Genomic DNA, 25220 nt, shown 5'->3' with positions numbered 1-25220 from the left:
ACTGTCGAAATTTCGTTAAACTTTGAAGACAAAGTTGATTTTATTAGTTTTTTTATTTAATGTTACGTTAGCTTTTTTAAAAACTTTTTGTTAATTTAATTTTACTTATTTATTTTAATTATTTTTAAAATCTTCACATCTTTTACCATTCTGATTTATTCATTCATTTTACTTTATTGCACCTTAATTATTTTTTACAGTTTAATTTAATTTTTATTTTATTTTACAGTGTAATGTTGGCTCACTCCTCCCTTGTTTACACACTTGTAAAACATCCCCATGTTATACAGGTGTGTGTGTGCGTTTGTGTGTGTTCACTATGAAATGTTGAAAGATTACCACTCCCTTCCGCGATTTATTTTAGTTGAAAGTATTTTTTTTTTTTTAATTTAATTTAAATTTAAATTTACTTTTCCTGTTTTTTTACTTTTTATTTAGATTTTTCTTAATTTTACTTTTTTATTTAATTTTGTATTTATTTGTTTTAACCATTCTGATTTATTTTTTATTTTATTTTATTTTACAGTGTAATGTTGGCTTTAAACTGTAGATGGCGATAGTGTTTCCTCTTCATGTTTGCGCACGTCCCTTTAACCAAACTAAAGAAGACGATGAAGAAGCGGAAGCGGAAGCAGAAGCAGTCCTTCGTAAGTTGCTGTTGCTAACTCGGTAACTTCTCATGTTGTTGTACTTTGTCCAACAGTTAAAATGAATAAACCACAGGAGGACCCGTATGAGCTCGAGGAGCCGAGTGACGAGGAGAGAGCTGAGAGCAGGTAACGTTCGGGAAACAAAGAAAAAACGTTACTTTAAAAAAACCTTTGGCTTTAAATACGGCGTAGCTTCTTATTAGCACCGTGACGCTAACGTGCCGCTAGCTAGCTGGATGCTAACATGTAAACTAACTCTCTCAACACGTCAGGGCCTGTCCAGCAGTCGCAGACATCTCTCCATCTGTGTATGTGTCGGACCTGTGTGTGTAATAACAACAGAGTGTACATTTTAATTTTGGGGGCTCAATACAAATGATTTATTATTATTATTATTATTATTATTATTGTAGTAGTCGGTCCCCACTGGACTTCTCTAGTTTTGACTTTAAGCTTTTTGAGTGTTAATTTGTATTTTCTGCTCTTGCTTTGTAATAATGGTCCAAAATGATGAAATGCATTTTTAAACTCTCCCGTTTTCCTTGGGTCAAATTTGACCAATTTTTTAAGAAAAAGAAAAAAAAAAGTTTCTATATCCGACATTTTGAGTTTCTTCTTTAACCAAATACACACACACAAACACATAGACGGACAGACACACACACACACACACACACACACATAGACAGACACACGCACAGACAGACACACAAACACATAGACCGACAGACAGACAGACACACACATAGACAGACACCGATACATAGACACAGACACACACGCACACACACACATTGACACACAATAACACACACACACCTACTTTTCGTTGACTCTGGGTTAGGGCTGGGCGATATAGCTGACAACTGTATCGCGATATAAGTGTTTCATATCGGTCGATATCGATAATTATTGATATTTTTTACGACCTATTTAAAATAAGGACCAGGAGAAAAATATATTAAATTTAAACATTTTTATTTTAAACTTAACCTTCCTCTGATTATAATCCCCTCAGTTATGAAGCAGGAATGTCAACACAACCATGGAAAACACTCAAATAATTAAAATGTAAACATAGGTCTAAAATCACAATGAACACTTAACAATTATCTCTTAACATTAAGGTGCAAACTTAAAGAATAAGTAAGAAATGCTTCATAAAGTGTAATAAAATAGTGCAAAATGTTAAATATAAGAAACCTGAGAAACTATTTTCTGCAGGTTTAGTGCTAGGTTGGTAACCTGGCTTCTGAACAGACATGTCTGCCTCCGTTATTTCTTTGTAGCGTTTAGTAAGGCGCTGATGCAGAGTACCTCTCCATGGTGGTCTGCTGCTTGTAGTGTTTAGTAAGGTGCTGATGCAGAGTACCTCTCCATGGTGGTCTGCTGCTTGTAGTGTTTAGTAAGGCGCTGATGCAGAGTACCTCTCCATGGTGGTCTGCTGCTTGTAGTGTTTAGTAAGGCGCTGATGCAGAGTACCTGTCCATGGCGGTCTGCTGCTTGTAGTGTTTAGTAAGGCGCTGATGCAGAGTACCTCTCCATGGTGGTCTGCTGCTTGTAGTGTTTAGTAAGGCGCTGATGCAGAGTACCTCTCCATGGTGGTCTGCTGCTTGTAGTGTTTAGTAAGGCGCTGATGCAGAGTACCTGTCCATGGTGGTCTGCTGCTTGTAGTGTTTAGTAAGGCGCTGATGCAGAGTACCTCTCCATGGTGGTCTGCTGCTTGTAGTGTTTAGTAAGGTGCTGATGCAGAGTACCTCTCCATGGTGGTCTGCTGCTTGTAGTGTTTAGTAAGGCGCTGATGCAGAGTACCTCTCCATGGTGGTCTGCTGCTTGTAGTGTTTAGTAAGGCGCTGATGCAGAGTACCTCTCCATGGCGGTCTGCTGCTTGTAGTGTTTAGTAAGGCGATGATGCAGAGTACCTCTCCATGGCGGTCTGCTGCTTGTAGTGTTTAGTAAGGCGCTGATGCAGAGTACCTCTCCATGGTGGTCTGCTGCTTGTAGTGTTTAGTAAGGCGCTGATGCAGAGTACCTCTCCATGGTGGTCTGCTGCTTGTAGTGTTTAGTAGGCGCTGATGCAGAGTACCTCTCTATGGGGGTCTGCTGCTTGTAGTGTTTAGTAAGGCGCTGATGCAGAGTACCTCTCCATGGTGGTCTGCTGCTTGTAGTGTTTAGTAAGGCGCTGATGCAGAGTACCTCTCCATGGCGGTCTGCTGCTTGTAGTGTTTAGTAAGGCGCTGATGCAGAGTACCTCTCCATGGCGGTCTGCTGCTTGTAGTGTTTAGTAAGGCGCTGATGCAGAGTACCTCTCCATGGCGGTCTGCTGCTTGTAGTGTTTAGTAAGGCGCTGATGCAGAGTACCTCTCCATGGCGGTCTACTGCTTGTAGTGTTTAGTAAGGCGCTGATGCAGAGTACCTCTCCATGGCGGTCTGCTGCTTGTAGTGTTTAGTAAGGCGCTGATGCAGAGTACCTCTCCATGGCGGTCTGCTGCTTGTAGTGTTTAGTAGGCGCTGATGCAGAGTACCTCTCCATGGCGGTCTGCTGCTTGTAGTGTTTAGTAAGGCGCTGATGCAGAGTACCTCTCCATGGGGGTCTGCTGCTTGTAGTGTTTAGTAAGGCGCTGATGCAGAGTACCTCTCCATGGTGGTCTGCTGCTTGTAGTGTTTAGTAAGGCGCTGATGCAGAGTACCTCTCCATGGTGGTCTGCTGCTTGTAGTGTTTAGTAAGGCGCTGATGCAGAGTACCTCTCCATGGTGGTCTGCTGCTTGTAGTGTTTAGTAAGGCGCTGATGCAGAGTACCTCTCCATGGTGGTCTACTGCTTGTAGTGTTTAGTAAGGCGCTGATGCAGAGTACCTTTCCATGGTGGTCTGCTGCTTGTAGTGTTTAGTAAGGCGCTGATGCAGAGTACCTCTCCATGGCGGTCTGCTGCTTGTAGTGTTTAGTAAGGCGCTGATGCAGAGTACCTCTCCATGGTGGTCTACTGCTTGTAGTGTTTAGTAAGGCGCTGATGCAGAGTACCTCTCCATGGCGGTCTGCTGCTTGTAGTGTTTAGTAAGGCGCTGATGCAGAGTACCTCTCCATGGCGGTCTGCTGCTTGTAGTGTTTAGTAAGGCGCTGATACAGAGTACCTCTCCATGGGGGTCTGCTGCTTGTAGTGTTTAGTAAGGCGCTGATGCAGAGTACCTCTCCATGGGGGTCTGCTGCTTGTGCCGTGTTGCAGCTGCAGATGTTGTTGGACGTTGATGGCGAATACGGCTGTGCTCAAAAGTGTGAGCGCGGCTAACGTGGTAAAACAAGTTTGTGGTATAACCAGTGTTGGTGGGGACGATGGTCTAACGACATTGGTCTGTCTACGGTCAGACTTATAAAATCCCCAAAAACTGCCATGACTGACTTTTGTTTATCAACAATTTCCTCGCTCGCTGCGGCACTCACTTTCGACTTATCACTCCACGCCGGTTCTGTTATTGAAGAACACGAGACAGTGATGTGGCGCAACCAAACATGATACTGTTACAGGATTGGCTGTTAGTGTCACTCCTTACGTTGCTAGGTTACCACAGAGCGAGTGCCTTTGTTCATGCAACCAAACTTGATTCACAATCTCTGGTTTCGTCTGATGAAGAAAAACAAGTTATCGAACATTTTATCGACCGCATTTTCTATTGATATTGATTACGTGTCTATCGCGAGACATATCGTTATTGTTTTATCGCCCAGCCCTACTCTGGGTGTTTTATTACATTTTATAACTTTTGAAGAAACAAAAAAAGGTGCTAAAATCATCAACAAAAACACTGTAAAAAGTGTCAAAAAGCCGACCCAAAATGTCAAATGATTTTTGTCCTAGAAAACCAAAGTAGCATGGTTGACGGGAAGACAACACAAGGGTTAAAAATAAATAAACAAAAAAGTAAATTGTAATTTCCCCTCTGGGGATTAATAAACAGTATAAATTATCAAATTATAATAATATTATCTTGAGAGAATCCCCTGCCGAGTCTTAGCCAGACGGAGGTGACGCGCTGAGCTTGTGTTTTCAGCTCGGAGGACGAGCTGGACGTGCTGCTGAACGGGACCCCGGAGCAGAAGAAGAAGCTGATCCGAGAGTACCTGACGGGCGAGAGCGAGTCGTCCAGCGGCGATGAGTTTGAGAAGGAGATGGAGGCGGAGCTCAGCTCCACCATCAAGACGCTGGAGGGCACCTGGGCGCCGTCTACCGCAGGTAAACAGCCGCCCGTTTGTGGTTCATAGTCGGTGTCTTAACCTGGGGGACGTTCTGTAGAACCTAATGGTCCACGTAGAGCTCTCGCCATAGCCTACTTAAAGTGCCCATATTATGAAAAAAAATCACTTTTTCTGGTGATTTGGGGTGTTCTTTTGTGTCTCTGGTGCTTCCACACACATACAAACTTTGAAATAAATCCATCCATGGTGTTCTGAGTGAGATCTGGTTTCTGAACGTGTCCTGCCTTCAGTCTCCTGGTGAGCTGGTCAAAATCGGCTCGGACTGTGACGTCACAAATGAGCTGGCTAACCACAACCGTTAGCTCGTAGCGTTAGCATGCTAACGCTAATGCTAACGCTAGCATGCTACGTCGTTCTCAATAGCAAAGCACTGCTACAACACACACAAGTTCACCATAAGAAACTAAAGAACTACTTCCATGTGCTCCCTGGTTTAGAAGAAGTCTCCCAGCTGATCCTGCCTTGGAACTGACTGAAGTCGGAGAAACAGCCTTTCTTTTACTGTCTATGGAGCTAGCTGACATGATCTACATCTGAGCTACTGAGCATGTGCGAGTGCAATCAAAGATAGTACAGAAGATGAAAAGAGGTCTCACTCTGTAGCTAAAACAGAAACCAGGTGAAAAGAGGATCTGCAGCAGTGAGAGAGAGCGGTGCAGTAGGCCTACAACCAAAATATGGTGTTTTGTTGAAAATTAAACCATGTAAACCTATTCTGGTACAACCTTAAAATACAATTATGAACCTGAAAATGAGCATAATATGGGCGCTTTAAGGTTATACTTGTGCGTTGGTGTGTGTCGATCTCTTAAGAGGTGTGTATGTATGTCTCAAACTGTGGTTACCGTGGCAACAACAGGAAGGCGAGGATGAGACTCAACTAGGGCTGCTCCCTCTTAGTCGACTAATCGGTCGTTTTGGTCTTAGTCATATAGATGTATATAATTTCACTTGAGACTGTTTACCACATTAGTGACGCTTATTTATTGATAATGTAAAAGATACTTTGTGAAAGCACCAGCTGTCAACCCTACAATATCGTCGCAATATCGATATATTTGGTCAAGAATATTGTGATTTTCTCCATTTTGCCCAGCCCTACTTGCAGTATATTAAAATTATAAATAGTATTGATCCTTCATAAATGTAAATGAGATGTAAAATGCGGTACTAAACAACATTACCTCTAGGGTTGGGCGATGTCCCCTAAATTGGCAGTTGACGATGTTTACAGTAAAACATCGTGATGGACGATGATATCGTCGGCGGTGCTGGGGAGGGGGTAGCTTTACATAAATGGTGAATGGTGCCCTGCTGGTAGGTTTTACAACTTGACCCACTTTCACTTAAGTACGGTGCAGTAAAGTCAATCAGATGTCCCTGATCTGCGTAACGACAGTACAGTGGGACGTCTGCCTTCAACAGAGCGACAGTAATAACCTAACATACCATCATTACTGAGTAATAACCTAACATATCATTACTGAGATTAAAACTACATTCACGGTTATGTTTGCACTGAATAACGCATTCAATAAACAGAAACATAACTCTTGCAGCGCACATGAACAGATGTGCAATATTAGCTCACACATAAAATAGCACCGTCGTGAATTAGCCTACTGTTGCTAACGTACATTCATAAATCATGCATGACATCGTCCCGTACCTGCAGGACCTCAGACTTACTTATTGATGCACGCACAGAGTAGTGTCGACAAACTTAGTCGAATAAGGGGAGAAAGGAAAGTGTGATAGCGTTCCACTTTTAACGCTTTTTTCTCTCTCACTCGAGACCGATGTGTCCAGCGTTACTAGAAGGTAGAGCGAGCTACAGCTGACAGGGAGAGAGAGAATGTATCACTACAGCCAATCAGAAGTCTGCTCAAAGCCATGGTCTTTTTCCCAAATAGGTTGCACGTAAAGGGGAAAAAAGTAGCTTCCACTTAAGGAGCCCTATGTCGTGTCTTTGCTAGTTTAAGACCGACGCACTCGTCAATTTCCCGTCCAGCGCCCGCGACTAGGATTAGTGTGTTTGACGGGGGATGGTTGCTCTCCATCGATGATATCGTCCATCGGCGCAACCCTAATTACCACTAGGGCTGCTCCCTCTTAGTCGATTAGTCGACTAATCGGTCGTTTTGGTCTTAGTTAACTTTAGATTTCTTTAGTCCATTAGTCATGTTTTGATGCTTTTTTTTTTTTCTTCATGCTGAATGACTTATTTTCCAAGAAACCTACGAGCACATCTCTGGTAAACACAAGAATTAAAGTGGTGGTTTTAGCACGACCCTTTGCAGAGAAACTCAGATTTACAGATCTGTCGATTAAATCAACTAATCGATTAGTCGGTACGATTGAATGAATGTTAGTCGACTAAGAATTTCTTCAATCGAACACAGCCTTAGGGTCAACATGCCGTGTCTATACATATAGTATATACTGTATATATATATATATATATATATATATATATGAGAGCCTCAAGTGTGTGTGTGTGTTGTATCATTTCCATTTTCTTTCATCTCTTCTTTACTGCCCTTTTTGTCATCTTTTCCTTTATTCCTCCTTCCTCTTCTCCATCCCCCCCTTATTCTTCTTCTTCTGTCCATCGTTCCCCACTTCCTCTCTTTTCTAAACCCATCCTTCTCTCCTACATCCGGCTCTCTGTCACCTCCGTCGTGTTTCCGTCCTCCATCTTTCTGGACTTTAATTTCTTTCTTTCAGTCTCTTTACTTTACTTATTTCTAGGGTTGCACCGAAATGAAAATTCTTGGCCGAAACGGAAAACCAAAAAAGAGGAAACCGAAACACCGAAAGAAATTATGCCAATTATTAGTACCGTTGCATTTATGGCTATGACTGTGTACTAACTTTACTAAAATCAAGGCATTGCAATTGTATAAATTAATATTAAAGTTTAATTAAAGACATATCTAGCAGAAATATGGATACAATCTGATAGTCACATACAGTATATAGCGTAAGAACAGAATAGCTTACTTATTATTATTATTATTATTATTATTATTATTATTATTTGAGACTTTCTTGCAGGATTTCACTGAACATATCAGACAACGAGGTTGCATGCCCCTCATCTGGTGCAGAGAGACCAGTCTTTTTTTCTGCGCTCTGATCTCCATCGCGGCCTGCATCATTTCTCGTGCGCGCTGCTTTATTTCCGCATCCAAATAATGGTCTTTATAACGCGGATCAAGTACAGTCGCGATGAAGTGCAGAGGATCCGTATAGATCTCACTGAAACGTGTGCTGACCGACTCTAAGAGAGTATTTCTCATTGTTTTCACTGCGTGGTCCGTCTCAACCTCGTTGCTGAGGAGACGCTTTGCAGGCGGATCGGATCGGGTACTGACGAACGTGCAGGTCGCTATTTCTGTTTGCGTCATCACAACATTTCGCCCGTATTGTTTCGGTGATGAAAGTATTTCGGCCGAAATCCGAAAATGCCGTTTTCGGTGGCCGAATATTCGGTGCATCCGTACTTACTTCTCTTATTTTCCTCCCCCTTTCCCTCCACCACTCTCTTTCCTTGGTATATCCATCCCTCTTTCTCTCACTCTTTTACACGTGTGTGTGTGTGTCTGTGTGTGTGTGTGTGTCTGTGTGTGTCTGTGTGAGACGGCGATTAGCTGTGCAGAAACAAATAAATAAAGAATAAATCACACTAAAGCATTACTGATGTTGGTGTGTTGATTTTTCCCAGCAGACACCACAGCAAGAGGCGGCAGCAGCGGTCCTGGACCTCCGAACCCTCAGATGTACGATGAAGTGTACTTCGACTCGGACTCCGAGGGAGAGGACGTGCCGAGTAAGTATATACAGTACAGGCCAAAAGTTTGGACACACCTTCTCATTCAATGCGTTTCCTTTTTATTTTCATGACTATTTACATTGTAGATTCTCACTGAAGGCATCAAAACTATGAATGAACACATATGGAATTATGTACTTAACAAAAAAAGTGTGAAATAACTGAAAACATGTCTTATATTTTAGATTCCTCAAAGTAGCCACCCTTTGCTTTTTTTGATAACTCTGCAAACCCTTGGTGTTCTCTCAATGAGCTTCATGAGGTAGTCACCTGAAATGGTTTTACCTTCACAGGTGTGCCTTGTCAGGGTTAATTAGTGGAATTATTTCCCTTATTAATAAAAAAGCAAAGGGTGGCTACTTTGAAGAATCTAAAATATAAGACATGTTTTCAGTTCACACTTTTTTGTTAAGTACATAATTCCATATGTGTTCATTCATAGTTTTGATGCCTTCAGTGAGAATCTACAATGTAAATAGTCATGAAAATAAAAAGGAAACACATTGAATGAGAAGGTGTGTCCAAACTTTTGGCCTGTACTGTAGGTTTCCCAAAATATTAGTTTAACGTGTAAAGATGTCGGAGTGTTGAACGATGAAAGTAAATGTAAAGTCATGAGTAAGTACAGCTGTTTATGGGGCCGGTAACCTTTCCAAATGTCACTGTACAATTATTTGTCTCAGAAATAATTTCTGTTAACAATATACTTGTCTCTTCCGGTCAAATTACTTTTCCAAACAAACTAAAGTTTTGAATTAATTACAGGGTGCTTCTTTTGGTTATATATCACTGTCATGTGACCCAGATGATGTAATAACACAAATACACAGCCTTTGAAGTAAATAACGCCTCTTTATTATCATATCATATTATTATCTTACCCAAGAGAGGTAGTAATAGTAGTAGTAGTAGTAGTAGTAGTAGTAGTAGTAGTAGCATTTGTGACTTTATAATCACAGAGAATATTCTTTACTTTAACTTTAATCTTTCTGCGTCAGTTTTTGTGATAACCTCTGTGTGTGTCTTGTCCTCTTCAGGCAGCTCTGCTGGCCGGAGGCGGGGACAACGCGTCATACTGACCAATGACGAGCTGCTGTACGACCCCGACAAGGACGACAGGGACCAGGCCTGGGTGGACGCCCGCAGGAGACGGTGAGACACGTTAATAACCATCTGCTTATCCTAGTCTCGCAGCGCTGCGGAGGAAGGTCTGGCTAGTCCACATCACAACACGGCATCGTGACTTTGCGTAAACATACACGCCCACTTTCCTAAAGCCAAGTGGCGTGTTATCTGTACACATTTTCAGCTATCCACGTTGTACGTCTACGCTGTATACAGCGGATGTAAACATACAGTGTTCAGGGTTCATACGTTTTGAAAAAAACCTGGAAAAGTTATGGAATTTGAAAAATGCAAATTCCAGCAGGCCTGGAAAGTTTTTGGAAACCTAAAAAGACCCAGAAAGTTTTGGAATTATTTTTAACACAGCATAATATGTGATTTAATAAATGTATTTTTGCGTCGTCTTAACCTCAGCGTTGTATTCAGGGAATGAATACATGAACCACATACATTATCATTCATTTTATTGTTAAACCTCTGAGGGGAAGGCAAGGCAGCTTTATTTGTAGAGCACATTTCAGCAACAAGGCAATTCGAAGTGCTTTACATGAAACCTTAAAAAACAGTTAGAAAACGATTAAAAACAATTTCAAAGCATTAAAAGACAAAAAAATAAAATGTAAAGAGCAATTAGAAAACAATTTAAAACAATTCAAAATCATTAAAGGACAATAATAAAATGTACAGTGCAGTATAAGAATTTTAAAGAAAGAGCAGTTAAAAATAGGTTATTTAAAGAAAAGCAGCATGTCTTCAGCCTGGATTTAAAAGAACAGAGTTGCAGCGGACCTGCAGGTTTCTGGGAGTTTGTTCCAGATATGTGGAGCATAAAAACTGAACGCTGCTTCCCCCTGTTTAGTTCTGACTCTGGGGACAACAAGTAGACCTGTCCCAGACCACCTGAGAGGTCTGGGTGGGTCATAGTGTAGCAGACCTGTCCCAGACCACCTGAGAGGTCTGGGGGAGTCATAGTGTAGCAGACCTGTCCCAGACCACCTGAGAGGTCTGGGTGGGTCATAGTGTAGCAGACCTGTCCCAGACCACCTGAGAGGTCTGGGTGGGTCATAGTGTAGCAGACCTGTCCCAGACCACCTGAGAGGTCTGGGTGGGTCATAGTGTGTGAGACCTGTCCCAGACCACCTGAGAGGTCTGGGTGGGTCATAGTGTAGCAGACCTGTCCCAGACCACCTGAGAGGTCTGGGTGGGTCATAGTGTAGCAGGCCTGTCCCAGACCATCTGAGAGGTCTGGGTGGGTCATAGTGTAGCAGGCCTGTCCCAGACCACCTGAGAGGTCTGGGTGGGTCATAGTGTAGTAGACCTGTCCCAGACCACCTGAGAGGTCTGGGTGGGTCATAGTGTAGCAGACCTGTCCCAGACCATCTGAGAGGTCTGGGTGGGTCATAGTGTAGCAGGCCTGTCCCAGACCACCTGAGAGGTCTGGGTGGGTCATAGTGTAGCAGGCCTGTCCCAGACCACCTGAGAGGTCTGGGTGGCTCATAGTGTAGCAGACCTGTCCCAGACCACCTGAGAGGTCTGGGTGGGTCATAGTGTAGCAGACCTGTCCCAGACCACCTGAGAGGTCTGGGTGGGTCATAGTGTAGCAGACCTGTCCCAGACCATCTGAGAGGTCTGGGTGGCTCATAGTGTAGCAGACCTGTCCCAGACCATCTGAGAGGTCTGGGTGGGCTCATAGTGTAGCAGACCTGTCCCAGACCATCTGAGAGGTCTGGGTGGCTCATAGTGTAGCAGACCTGTCCCAGACCATCTGAGAGGTCTGGGTGGCTCATAGTGTAGCAGACCTGTCCCAGACCATCTGAGAGGTCTGGGTGGCTCATAGTGTAGCAGACCTGTCCCAGACCATCTGAGAGGTCTGGGTGGGTCATAGTGTAGCAGACCTGTCCCAGACCATCTGAGAGGTCTGGGTGGGTCATAGTGTAGCAGACCTGTCCCAGACCATCTGAGAGGTCTGGGTGGGTCATAGTGTAGCAGACCTGTCCCAGACCATCTGAGAGGTCTGGGTGGCTCATAGTGTAGCAGACCTGTCCCAGACCACCTGAGAGGTCTGGGTGGGTCATAGTGTAGCAGGCCTGTCCCAGACCACCTGAGAGGTCTGGGTGGCTCACAGTGTAGCAGACCTGTCCCAGACCATCTGAGAGGTCTGGGTGGGTCATAGTGTAGCAGACCTGTCCCAGACCATCTGAGAGGTCTGGGTGGCTCATAGTGTAGCAGACCTGTCCCAGACCATCTGAGAGGTCTGGGTGGCTCATAGTGTAGCAGACCTGTCCCAGACCATCTGAGAGGTCTGGGTGGCTCATAGTGTAAGAGACCTGTCCCAGACCATCTGAGAGGTCTGGGTGGCTCATAGTGTAGCAGACCTGTCCCAGACCATCTGAGAGGTCTGGGTGGGTCATAGTGTAGCAGACCTGTCCCAGACCACCTGAGAGGTCTGGGTGGGTCATAGTGTAGCAGGCCTGTCCCAGACCACCTGAGAGGTCTGGGTGGCTCACAGTGTAGCAGACCTGTCCCAGACCATCTGAGAGGTCTGGGTGGGTCATAGTGTAGCAGACCTGTCCCAGACCATCTGAGAGGTCTGGGTGGGTCATAGTGTAGCAGACCTGTCCCAGACCATCTGAGAGGTCTGGGTGGCTCATAGTGTAGCAGACCTGTCCCAGACCATCTGAGAGGTCTGGGTGGGTCATAGTGTAGCAGACCTGTCCCAGACCATCTGAGAGGTCTGGGTGGGTCATAGTGTAACAGAGACCTGTCCCAGACCATCTGAGAGGTCTGGGTGGGTCATAGTGTAGCAGACCTGTCCCAGACCATCTGAGAGGTCTGGGTGGCTCATAGTGTAGCAGACCTGTCCCAGACCATCTGAGAGGTCTGGGTGGCTCATAGTGTAGTAGCAGATCAGAAATGTATTTTGGCCCTAAACAGTTTAGTGATTTATAAACCAGCAACAGTATTTTGAAGGGTAAATGAACCCTGAGTGTTATCGCGAGAACAACTTTAAAAAAATAGAGTAAAAGGTTGGGTTTAGGAAAAGAAACATTGGGGGGGAAGGGTTACAAAAAATAAAAACGGTTGAAAAATGTCACACACGGGACGCCATCCCAGCTCTCCTGGGGGAAAGTCCTGTCTAGGGCTGTGCTCGATTGAAGAAATTCTTAGTCTACTAACACTCATTCAGTTGTATCGACTAATCGATTAGTTGATTTAATCGACAGATCTGTAAATCTGAGTTTCTCCACAAAGATTCGTGCTAAAAGCACCACTTTAATTCTCGTGTTTACCAGAGATGTGCTTGTACGTTTCTTGGAAGTAAGTCATTCAGCATGAAAAAAGCAGGTCTGCCGTGCTCTTGACTGCATTGATGGTATATATATATATATATATATATATATATATATATATATATATATATATATATATATATACAGTGTATATACAGTGTATATATATATATATATATATATATATATATATGTATGTATATATGTATATATGTGTATGTACATACATACATACATACATACATACATGTACACGGGTACTTAAAAACACAATTATTGTACATTATTGAAAAAAGTTTGAGAACCTCTGCTTTAAACCAATCACAGTCGTCTTGGGGGCGGGGCTAGGCTCCGGACGGAGCCTCGGTGCCTCTGCTAAATAGTCTCAGGAAGGAACTTGTTTTGGTGGAACATGTGTACGTTCAGAAGTAGTTTTAGTCGTGCAACAGAAACCTCCGATTGGACAGATAGTCTAGCTAGCTGTCTGGATTTACCCTGCAGAGCGACTTCCAATTAAAGGAATATTTCACCGCTGGAAAGCTGAATATCTCTTTAAATTGGGTAACTTATGTAGTAGAAATGTGAAGAAAAAAAATTGAAATTGGTGCCTTCTATGCCGAGAAAAGCCAGAAAATGTGAAAAACACCAAATGACAACCTGAATGCACCTGCTTCGCTGCTTTATGAGTCCACTCCCAAGCCGCACGCCTACCGCTTGACAACTAAACTCAAGCGTGTTTTATTGTCATTTCAACCATATACACGAAACAACGTTTCATCGTGACTCAAGTGGTGTTACACATTTAAAATATATAAAAACGAAAATATATAAAAACAAGATTTCTATAAAACATTGATTATATAAGGGTTTCCTAGATTTTCAGAAGACAAGTCCCAGACATCCCACCTGGCATTTCATAATTAGCGCTGCAGCACGCAGCTCACTTGATCACGCAGCAGAATTGATCAGTTGCAAACTGTGTATATGATGGACATAAACTGTGTTCTTTAGTCCTAAAAATTATACAAATAATAAAAAAATTGTCCTTTTGGGAATGCATATTTGAATGATATCGATACATTTCCCGGGATTCCCGGAATATGGGCTGTCTGTTTCTCGGGATCTGATTGATAAAATTTTCGGGAAAAACATTAAACCCTAGCAGTTAAATGGATACAAATCACCACATTTCTGCACCAGTGCACCAGATGCTCTGCACATACACACAGAGCATCTCAAGCTCGGAGGGCTAGCAGGCCTGGTAGCTGGACAGTCCGGTACACTATTCAGGCATGTTTCCACAACAACAAAAACACAGCAGTCTCTGAACGCGCGTTGGGAGTTTCGTTGAAGTCGGATGTAGTCCAGTTTGTTGTTTAATGAGCGGACACTTGCAAGCAGGATTGATGGGACAGGTGGCCGGCTAGCGTTAGCTTTCCACTAGCCGATGAGGATGTCCCCTAGCCGGCTAGCGGCATCGAGTCCAACTCCCTGTGGGCCGGTTGGAAACATAAGGTAGTAGCTCCTACTACTGGTTGTAGTCCTTTTGCCTCTGGCCAAAAAAATCTTCCGATGACGCAAAAATCTTAATTTTACGTCATCGGAAGATTTTTTTCCAGACCCCAAATGCAGAGATCTCTCATCTTAGGGGGACATGAGGGAGGGAAGTCATTCAGAAATACTACTGGGTTTCTACTGATACAAAGCTGAATGCTAAATCGGTGAAGTATCCCCGTTAAGTGCTTTCAACCTTGACGGTACAAACTCCAGAAAGCAAGTAGTAAGTTCAAGTACATTATAGCTTAAAATAAGCCAAACTACAAAGAGCCAAATGAGAGTGCAGAGATGTGTTTTGTAGGGCTGCCACCTCTTAGTCGATTAGTCGACTTAGATTTCTTTAGTCGATTAGTCATTTTTTATGCTTATTCATGATTAATTACTCATTTCCAAGAAACTTCTGAGCACATTTATGGTAAACACGAGATTTAAAGTGGTGCTTTTGCATGATTAATTGTGGAGAAACTCAGTTTTACAGATGGTTCATTAACTACATTTATATTGTGCTTTTCTAGTCTTAACCACCTCTCAAAGCGCACAGCTCTGTCAATTAAATCAACTAATCGATTAGTCTGCAAAATCGTATAAGTGTTAGTCGACTAAGAAGTTCTTTAGTCGAGGACAGCCCTAGTGTTTTGAGCCTGCGGCGAAAGATGTGTAGGCTTTCGGCCGTGCTGATGTTAACAGGGAGCTCATTGTTGTATTAATAGTGTTCAGTATTTCCTTTTTAGGATTTATTTTTTTTAGCAGTGGGGCCAGGTCCGTACCCCCCCGCCCCATGAAACGGAGCTGACACTTCGCTGCAACCCAAACAAATATACTAATACACCTCTATTCACACACAATGAGGCATATTTCCAGTTTGTGATTGAACTGTATTTTTTGAGTTAATATATATAGGCCAACTTTGATCTTGACGTATAGGCTAAGCATTCTGTAGCAAATAACAATAAACCCACTATTAATTACATTATCTTAATGCAGTGTCACTACTTCAGCATGGAAATAATGCACCTACAATACAAATTCAACAATCGCTATTGAATCAGCAGCCACATGCAATTTAGCTCGCAGGTGAAGAACACAAAACGAAAATCACCAGTTAACTGAATTTAAATTTGCAAGACCTATAGACTAATACAGGACCTATAGACTAATACAAGACCTATAGACTAAGACAAGACCTATAGACTAATACAGGACCTATAGACTAATACAGGACCTATAGACTAATACAAGACATATAGACTAATACAAGACCTATAGACTAATACAGGACCTATAGACTAATACAGGACCTATAGACTAATACAGGACCTATAGACTAATACAGGACCTATAGACTAATACAAGACCTATAAACTAATACAGGACCTATAGACTAATACAGGACCTATAGACTAATACAAGACCTATAGACTAATATAGGACTTAGACAAAAACAAGACCTATAGACTAATACAAGACCTATAGACTAATACAGGACCTATAGACTAATACAGGACCTATAGACTAATACAAGACCTATAGACTAATACAAGACCTATAGACTAATACAAGACCTATAGACTAATACAAGACCTATAGACTAATACAGGACCTATAGACTAATACAGGACCTATAGACTAATATAGGACTTAGACAAAAACAAGACCTATAGACTAATACAAGACCTATAGACTAATACAGGACCTATAGACTAATACAGGAACTATAGACTAATACAAGACATATAGACTAATACAAGACCTATAGACTAATACAAGACCTATAGACTAATATAGGACTTGTAGACAAAAACAAGACCTATAGACTGATACAGGACCTATAGACTAATACAGGACCTGTAGACTTACACAAGACCTATAGACTAATACAGGGCCTATAGACTAATATAAAGTAGGACCTATAGACTAATACAGGACCTATAGACTAATACAAGACCTATAGACTAATACAAGACCTATAGACTAATACATGACCTATAGACTGATACAAGACCTATAGACTGATACAAGACATATAGACTGATACAAGACCTATAGACTGATACAAGACCTATAGACTAATACAGGACCTATAGACTGATACAAGACCTATAGACTAATACAAGACCTATAGACTAATACATGACCTATAGACTGATACAAGACCTATAGACTGATACAAGACATATAGACTGATACAAGACCTATAGACTAATACAAGACCTATAGACTAATACAAGACCTATAGACTGATACAAGACATATAGACTAATACAAGACCTATAGACTGATACAGGACCTATAGACTAATACAAGACCTTTAGACTAATACAGGACCTTTAGACTAATACAGGACCTATAGACTGATACAGGACCTATAGACTAATACAAGATCTATAGACTGATACAGGACCTATAGACTGATACAGGACCTATAGACTGATACAGGACCTATAGACTAATACAGGACCTATAGACTAATACAAGACCTATAGACTAATACAAGACCTATAGACTGATACAAGACATATAGACTGATACAAGACCTATAGACTAATACAAGACCTATAGACTAATACAAGACCTATAGACTGATACAAGACATATAGACTAATACAAGACCTATAGACTGATACAGGACCTATAGACTAATACAAGACCTTTAGACTAATACAGGACCTTTAGACTAATACAGGACCTATAGACTGATACAGGACCTATAGACTAATACAAGACCTATAGACTGATACAGGACCTATAGACTGATACAGGACCTATAGACTGATACAGGACCTATAGACTGATACAGGACCTATAGACTAATACAAGACCTATAGACTAATACAGGACCTATAGACTGATACAGGACCTATAGACTGATACAGGACCTATAGACTGATACAGGACCTGCAGACTGATACAAGACCTTTAGACTAATACAGGACCTATAGACTGATACAGGACCTATAGACTGATACAAGACCTATAGACTGATACAGGACCTATAGACTGATACAGGACCTTTAGACTGACACAGGACCTATAGACTGACACAGGACCTATAGACTGATACAAGACCTATAGACTAATACAAGACCTATAGACTAATACAAGACCTATAGACTAATACATGACCTATAGACTGATACAGGACCTATAGACTAATACAAGACCTTTAGACTAATACAGGACCTTTAGACTAATACAGGACCTATAGACTAATACAAGACCTTTAGACTAATACAGGACCTTTAGACTAATACAGGACCTATAGACTGATACAGGACCTATAGACTAATACAAGACCTATAGACTGATACAGGACCTATAGACTGATACAGGACCTATAGACTGATACAGGACCTATAGACTGATACAGGACCTATAGACTGATACAGGACCTATAGACTAATACAGGACCTATAGACTAATACAAGACCTATAGACTAATACAGGACCTATAGACTGATACAGGACCTATAGACTGATACAGGACCTATAGACTGATACAGGACCTGCAGACTGATACAAGACCTTTAGACTAATACAGGACCTATAGACTGATACAGGACCTATAGACTAATACAAGACCTTTAGACTAATACAGGACCTATAGACTGATACAGGACCTATAGACTAATACAAGACCTTTAGACTAATACAGGACCTTTAGACTAATACAGGACCTATAGACTGATACAGGACCTATAGACTAATACAAGACCTATAGACTGATACAGGACCTATAGACTGATACAGGACCTATAGACTGATACAGGACCTATAGACTAATACAGGACCTATAGACTAATACAAGACCTATAGACTAATACAGGACCTATAGACTGATACAGGACCTATAGACTGATACAGGACCTATAGACTGATACAGGACCTGCAGACTGATACAAGACCTTTAGACTAATACAGGACCTATAGACTGATACAGGACCTATAGACTAATACAAGACCTATAGACTGATACAGGACCTATAGACTGATACAGGACCTTTAGACTGACACATGACCTATAGACTGACACAGGACCTATAGACCGATACAAGACCTATAGACTAATACAAGACCTATAGACTAATACAAGACCTATAGATTAATACAAGACCTATAGACTAATACAAGACCTATAGACTAATACATGACCTATAGACTGATACAAGACCTATAGACTGATACAAGACCTATAGACTGATACAAGACATATAGACTAATACAAGACCTATAGACTGATACAAGACCTATAGACTGATACAAGACCTATAGACTAATACAGGACCTATAGACTAATACAGGACCTATAGACTAATACAGGACCTATAGACTAATACAAGACCTATAGACTAATACATGACCTATAGACTGATACAAGACCTATAGACTGATACAAGACCTATAGACTGATACAAGACATATAGACTAATACAAGACATATAGACTAATACAAGACCTATAGACTAATACAAGACCTATAGACTGATACAAGACCTATAGACTGATACAGGACCTATAGACTGATACAAGACCTATAGACTAATACAGGACCTTTAGACTAATACAGGACCTATAGACTAATACAAGACCTATAGACTGATACAGGACCTATAGACTAATACAGGACCTATAGACTGATACAGGACCTATAGACTGATACAGGACCTATAGATTGATACAAGACATATAGACTGATACAAGACATATAGACTGATACAAGACCTATAGACTAATACAGGACCTATAGACTAATACAGGACCTATAGACTGATACAAGACCTATAGACTGATACAAGACCTATAGACTGATACAAGACCTATAGACTAATACAAGACCTATAGACTGATACAAGACCTATAGACTGATACAAGACCTATAGACTGATACAAGACCTATAGACTGATACAGGACCTGCAGACTGATACAGGACCTGCAGACTGATACAGGACCTGCAGACTGATACAGGACCTGCAGACTGATACAGGACCTGCAGACTGATACAGGACCTATAGACTGACACAGGACCTTTAGACTGACACAGGACCTTTAGACTGACACAGGACCTATAGACTGATACAGGACCTATAGACTGATACAGGACCTATAGACTGATACAGGACCTATAGACTGATACAGGACCTATAGACTGATACAGGAGACCTGATACAAGACTAATACAGGACCTATAGACTGATACAGGACCTATAGACTGATACAGGACCTATAGACTGATACAGGACCTATAGATTGATACAAGACATATAGACTAATACAAGACCTATAGACTGATACAAGACCTATAGACTGATACAGGACCTATAGACTGATACAAGACCTATAGACTAATACAAGACCTATAGACTAATACAAGACCTATAGACTGATACAGGACCTATAGACTAATACAAGACCTATAGACTAATACAGGACCTATAGACTAATACAGGACCTATAGACTAATACAGGACCTATAGACTAATACAAGACCTATAGACTAATATAGGACTTAGACAAAAACAAGACCTATAGACTAATACAAGACATATAGACTGATACAGGACCTATAGACTAATACAAGACCTATAGACTAATACAAGACCTATAGACTAATACAGGACCTATAGACTGATACAGGACCTATAGACTAATACAAGACCTATAGACTAATACAGGACCTATAGACTAATACAGGACCTATAGACTAATACAGGACCTATAGACTAATACAAGACCTATAGACTGATACAGGACCTATAGACTGATACAAGACCTATAGACTAATACAGGACCTTTAGACTAATACAGGACCTATAGACTAATACAAGACCTATAGACTGATACAGGACCTATAGACTAATACAGGACCTATAGACTGATACAGGACCTATAGACTGATACAGGACCTATAGATTGATACAAGACATATAGACTGATACAAGACATATAGACTGATACAAGACCTATAGACTAATACAGGACCTATAGACTAATACAGGACCTATAGACTGATACAAGACCTATAGACTGATACAAGACCTATAGACTGATACAAGACCTATAGACTAATACAAGACCTATAGACTGATACAAGACCTATAGACTGATACAAGACCTATAGACTGATACAAGACCTATAGACTGATACAGGACCTGCAGACTGATACAGGACCTGCAGACTGATACAGGACCTGCAGACTGATACAGGACCTGCAGACTGATACAGGACCTGCAGACTGATACAGGACCTGCAGACTGATACAGGACCTGCAGACTGATACAGGACCTGCAGACTGATACAGGACCTGCAGACTGATACAAGACCTATAGACTGATACAGGACCTATAGACTGACACAGGACCTTTAGACTGACACAGGACCTTTAGACTGACACAGGACCTATAGACTGATACAGGACCTATAGACTGATACAGGACCTATAGACTGATACAGGACCTATAGACTGATACAAGACCTATAGACTAATACAGGACCTATAGACTGATACAGGACCTATAGACTGATACAGGACCTATAGACTGATACAGGACCTATAGATTGATACAAGACATATAGACTAATACAAGACCTATAGACTGATACAAGACCTATAGACTGATACAGGACCTATAGACTGATACAAGACCTATAGACTAATACAAGACCTATAGACTAATACAAGACCTATAGACTGATACAGGACCTATAGACTAATACAAGACCTATAGACTAATACAGGACCTATAGACTAATACAGGACCTATAGACTAATACAGGACCTATAGACTAATACAAGACCTATAGACTAATATAGGACTTAGACAAAAACAAGACCTATAGACTAATACAAGACATATAGACTGATACAGGACCTATAGACTAATACAAGACCTATAGACTAATACAAGACCTATAGACTAATACAGGACCTATAGACTGATACAGGACCTATAGACTAATACAAGACCTATAGACTAATACAGGACCTATAGACTAATACAGGACCTATAGACTAATACAGGACCTATAGACTAATACAAGACCTATAGACTAATATAGGACTTAGACAAAAACAAGACCTATAGACTAATACAAGACATATAGACTGATACAGGACCTATAGACTAATACAGGACCTATAGACTTACACAAGACATATAGACTAATACAGGACCTATAGACTAATACAGGACCTATAGACTAATACAAGACCTATAGACTAATACAAGACCTATAGACTAATACAAGACCTATAGACTAATATAGGACTTGTAGACAAAAACAAGACCTATAGACTGATACAGGACCTATAGACTAATACAGGACCTGTAGACTTACACAAGACCTATAGACTAATACAGGGCCTATAGACTAATATAAAGTAGGACCTATAGACTAATACAGGACCTATAGACTAATACAAGACCTATAGACTGATACAGGACCTATAGACTAATACACAATAATACGTTAAAACACTAACCTCCTCCTCCTGGTGTCTTCCTGTGCAGGTACGAGGTCAGAAAGCGTCCCGCTGCGGGGTCTCGGTCGCAGCCTCGGCAGTCCCAGAGTTTACCGTGCAGCGATGCCGTCCTCAACTGTCCCGCCTGCATGACCACGCTCTGCCTGGACTGTCAGAGGTGAGGCTTCACAGCAACGAGAGTCAAGGTTTAGACCTGAACGAGGAACCCAAGGCTTTACTCGTCTTTAACAACAATCATTTAAAATGCCTTGAATACATCTGGCACATTCTCACTTACTTACTTAGTTACCTACTTACTAACTTACTGACTTATTGACTATAACATCTACTTACTTGCTTACTTACTTACTGAGTTACTTACTATAACATCTACTTACTTACGTTCTGACTTACTTACTTGCTTACTAACTTACTGACTTACTTACTATAACATCTACTTACTTACCTACTTACTATAACATCTACTTACTTACCTACTTACTATAACATCTACTTACTTACCTACTTACTTACTATAACATCTACTTACTTACCTACTTACTATAACATCTACTTACTTACCTACTTACTATAACATCTACTTACTTACCTACTTACTTACTATAACATCTACTTACTTGCCTACTTACTTACTAACTTACTGACTTACTTACTATAACATCTACTTACTTACCTACTTACTTACTATAACATCTACTTACTTGCCTACTTACTTACTAACTTACTGACTTACTTACTATAACATCTACTTACTTACCTACTTACTTACTATAACATCTACTTACTTACCTACTTACTTACTAGAACATCTACTTACTTGCCTACTTACTTACTTACTCACTGACTTACTTACTATAACATCAACTTACTTACCTACTTGCTTACTAACTTACTGAGTTACTTACTATAACATCTACTTACTTACCTACTTACTTGCTTACTAACTTAATGACTTAATTACTATAACATCTACTTACTTACCTACTTACTTACTTACTTACATGACATCTACTTACTTACTTACTAACTTAGTGACTTACTTACTATAACATCTACTTCCTTTACCTACTTACTAACTAACTAACTATAACATCTACTTACTGACTGACTGACTGACATACTATAAAATCTACTTACTTACCTACTTACTGACTTACTATAACACCTACTTACTGACTTACTATAAAATCCATTTACCTGCCTACTTATTTATATATATATATATATATATATATATATATATATATATATATATATATATTTCTTTTTTATTTATTTATTTGTGTGTCCACTCAGGCATGAAAAGTACCGGACGCAGTACCGAGCCATGTTCGTCATGAACTGCGCGGTGAAGAAAGACGAGGTGTTGCGCTACAAAACGCAGCAGGAGGTGAAACCGAAGAAGAACAAGAGGAAGAGGCGAGCGGGACCGACGCCAGAAACGCCCATGGACGTGACTCCGGACCCGGCGCCGGCCGGGATGGACGCCGACGAGGTTTACCACCCGGTCCAGTGCACCGAGTGCTCCACCGAGGTGGCCGTGTTCGATAAAGACGAGGTCTACCACTTCTTCAACATCCTGGCCAGCCACTGCTGAGACACACAAGCAGCCTCTGAGATTAACTGTTGGACTCACCGGCCAAGTTGGCAGATGGATGACAAAGTTCAGCGGGCCAAGCATCTTTATGGAGCCAAAATAATAAATTGGGTTTTCTTTGGAACATCACAAAACTTTCTTTGTGTGATTGCAAGTCCTGCTGGTTCATCCTCTGTTTTTAACGGGCTTTTTTTTTTTTTTTTTTGGAAAGCTGGCTGCCAAAAATCTCCACATACTGGCTAATTAATTAGTGGTGCCTGGCATTCCGAAACGGACAAAGAATGGACTTAAAAACAGACTAAAATCCGACTAAAGAACCGACTAAAAACGGACTAAAATCTGACAAAAAAACTGACCGAAAACAGACAGTTTTTATTTTATTTCATGGGTTTGTTTGTGACTCTTCACCTCCTGGCAGCTCTTTTCCGCTGCAGCATCGAAGAAGAAGAAGAATAGAAGAAGATCAAGAAGAAGAAGAAGAACTGGGGCTGACCGCTTTCTCTGAGACTTAAAGCTACTAACGTTAGCATGGCAGCTTCCAGCAGTGGGCGGAGCCTCCACGCTGCCTCCTGTTTATGTCCAGTATACCAGGATGTAGATGAGATATGAGCTTTGGGCGTGTTAGTTTAAACAGAGATTAGCGATGTAAATGTAGCCTCAGTTATCTGTGGCGTTTTTAATCTCTCTTAAATTCACAAACGCTGGGATTTGACACCGAAACTCTGCTTGTTGCAGCTCTGATTGGTCAGTACTCAACTGAATACACAGAAGCTCGAATTTAGAGGCCGATACAGATGTTAAAATTTTAGAAATACGTCTGGATAGGGATATATCGGCTGATATCTGTTTCTTTTCCTACCGACTTCCCGGTGACACTTTACCTCCTCATTTAGCATTCATAATCAGGATATAGATATTGAATAAATGGTTAATAACACTGTAATGTACTGTAAGAATTGTGACCAAGATGTACTGAGAGGGGAACTTTACTGTTGCAAATAAACTCATCAGTGCTTTCTGTTGGTCAAACGAACGGAGACAGTTTCTAAATAAACGTGTTTGACATTTCTGTTCTCAGATTTCTTCTAATTTAATGGCAGACATATGCTGAACGCCGATACCTATAGATACAGTAGCTGCGAGAAGCTAACATTGGTCTATTTATATTTTTTAAGAACACGTATACTGTATTATGGATGCACCGAATCCAGATATTTGGGGTTCAGCCCGAATACCGAATCCCCTGGTTGAGATTGTGCTGCCTCCTCCTCCCATCCTCAGTCCATGAACACAGTAAACACATGAATGAAGTCAACAGGGACTGTCCTTCCTTTGCTGTACCTGAAGTTGCTGCATTTTTGCTGCTGTCTGGAGATTCCTTCATGCACAACTCGTATTCTTTCAGATGTTTCAGACCAGATGTTGTAACAGCGGCCA

The 25220-nt window shown here is 41.2% G+C and overlaps 1 protein-coding gene across 2 annotated transcripts; it reads left to right on the top strand.

The window, feature by feature from the left end:
• The first annotated feature begins 604 nt into the window (after positions 1 to 604).
• On the top strand, positions 605 to 24860 carry eapp (e2f-associated phosphoprotein). Of its 2 annotated transcripts, none has more exons than XM_028566028.1 (6): positions 605 to 776; positions 4696 to 4877; positions 8631 to 8732; positions 9773 to 9887; positions 22215 to 22343; positions 23483 to 24860. In XM_028566028.1, the coding sequence occupies exons 1-6, from the start codon at positions 709 to 711 to the stop codon at positions 23781 to 23783; spliced, it is 897 nt and encodes a 298-aa protein (XP_028421829.1). In that variant the 5' UTR covers positions 605 to 708; the 3' UTR covers positions 23784 to 24860. The 2 variants fall into 2 exon arrangements, with proteins under 2 accessions (XP_028421829.1, XP_028421828.1); XM_028566027.1 differs by having other exon boundaries at positions 8628 to 8732.
• Positions 24861 to 25220: the final 360 nt, after the last annotated feature.

Source organism: Perca flavescens, chromosome 20, assembly GCF_004354835.1.
Source record: "Perca flavescens isolate YP-PL-M2 chromosome 20, PFLA_1.0, whole genome shotgun sequence".
Taxonomy (NCBI): domain Eukaryota; kingdom Metazoa; phylum Chordata; class Actinopteri; order Perciformes; family Percidae; genus Perca; species Perca flavescens.
Note: the sequence above shows the minus strand (reverse complement) of the source record. Positions and strands in the feature narration are given on the sequence as shown.

What these genes read in the sequence shown, in the direction of transcription:
- eapp (XM_028566027.1), top strand. Translation starts at nt 709, where the DNA reads ATGAATAAACCACAGGAGGACCCGTATGAGCTCGAGGAGCCGAGTGAC. An exon ending in GTGGACGCCCGCAGGAGACG is followed by an intron (nt 9,888 to 22,214) that starts GTGAGACACGTT and finishes CTTCCTGTGCAG; the next exon opens with GTACGAGGTCAGAAAGCGTC. An exon ending in CTCTGCCTGGACTGTCAGAG is followed by an intron (nt 22,344 to 23,482) that starts GTGAGGCTTCAC and finishes GTGTCCACTCAG; the next exon opens with GCATGAAAAGTACCGGACGC.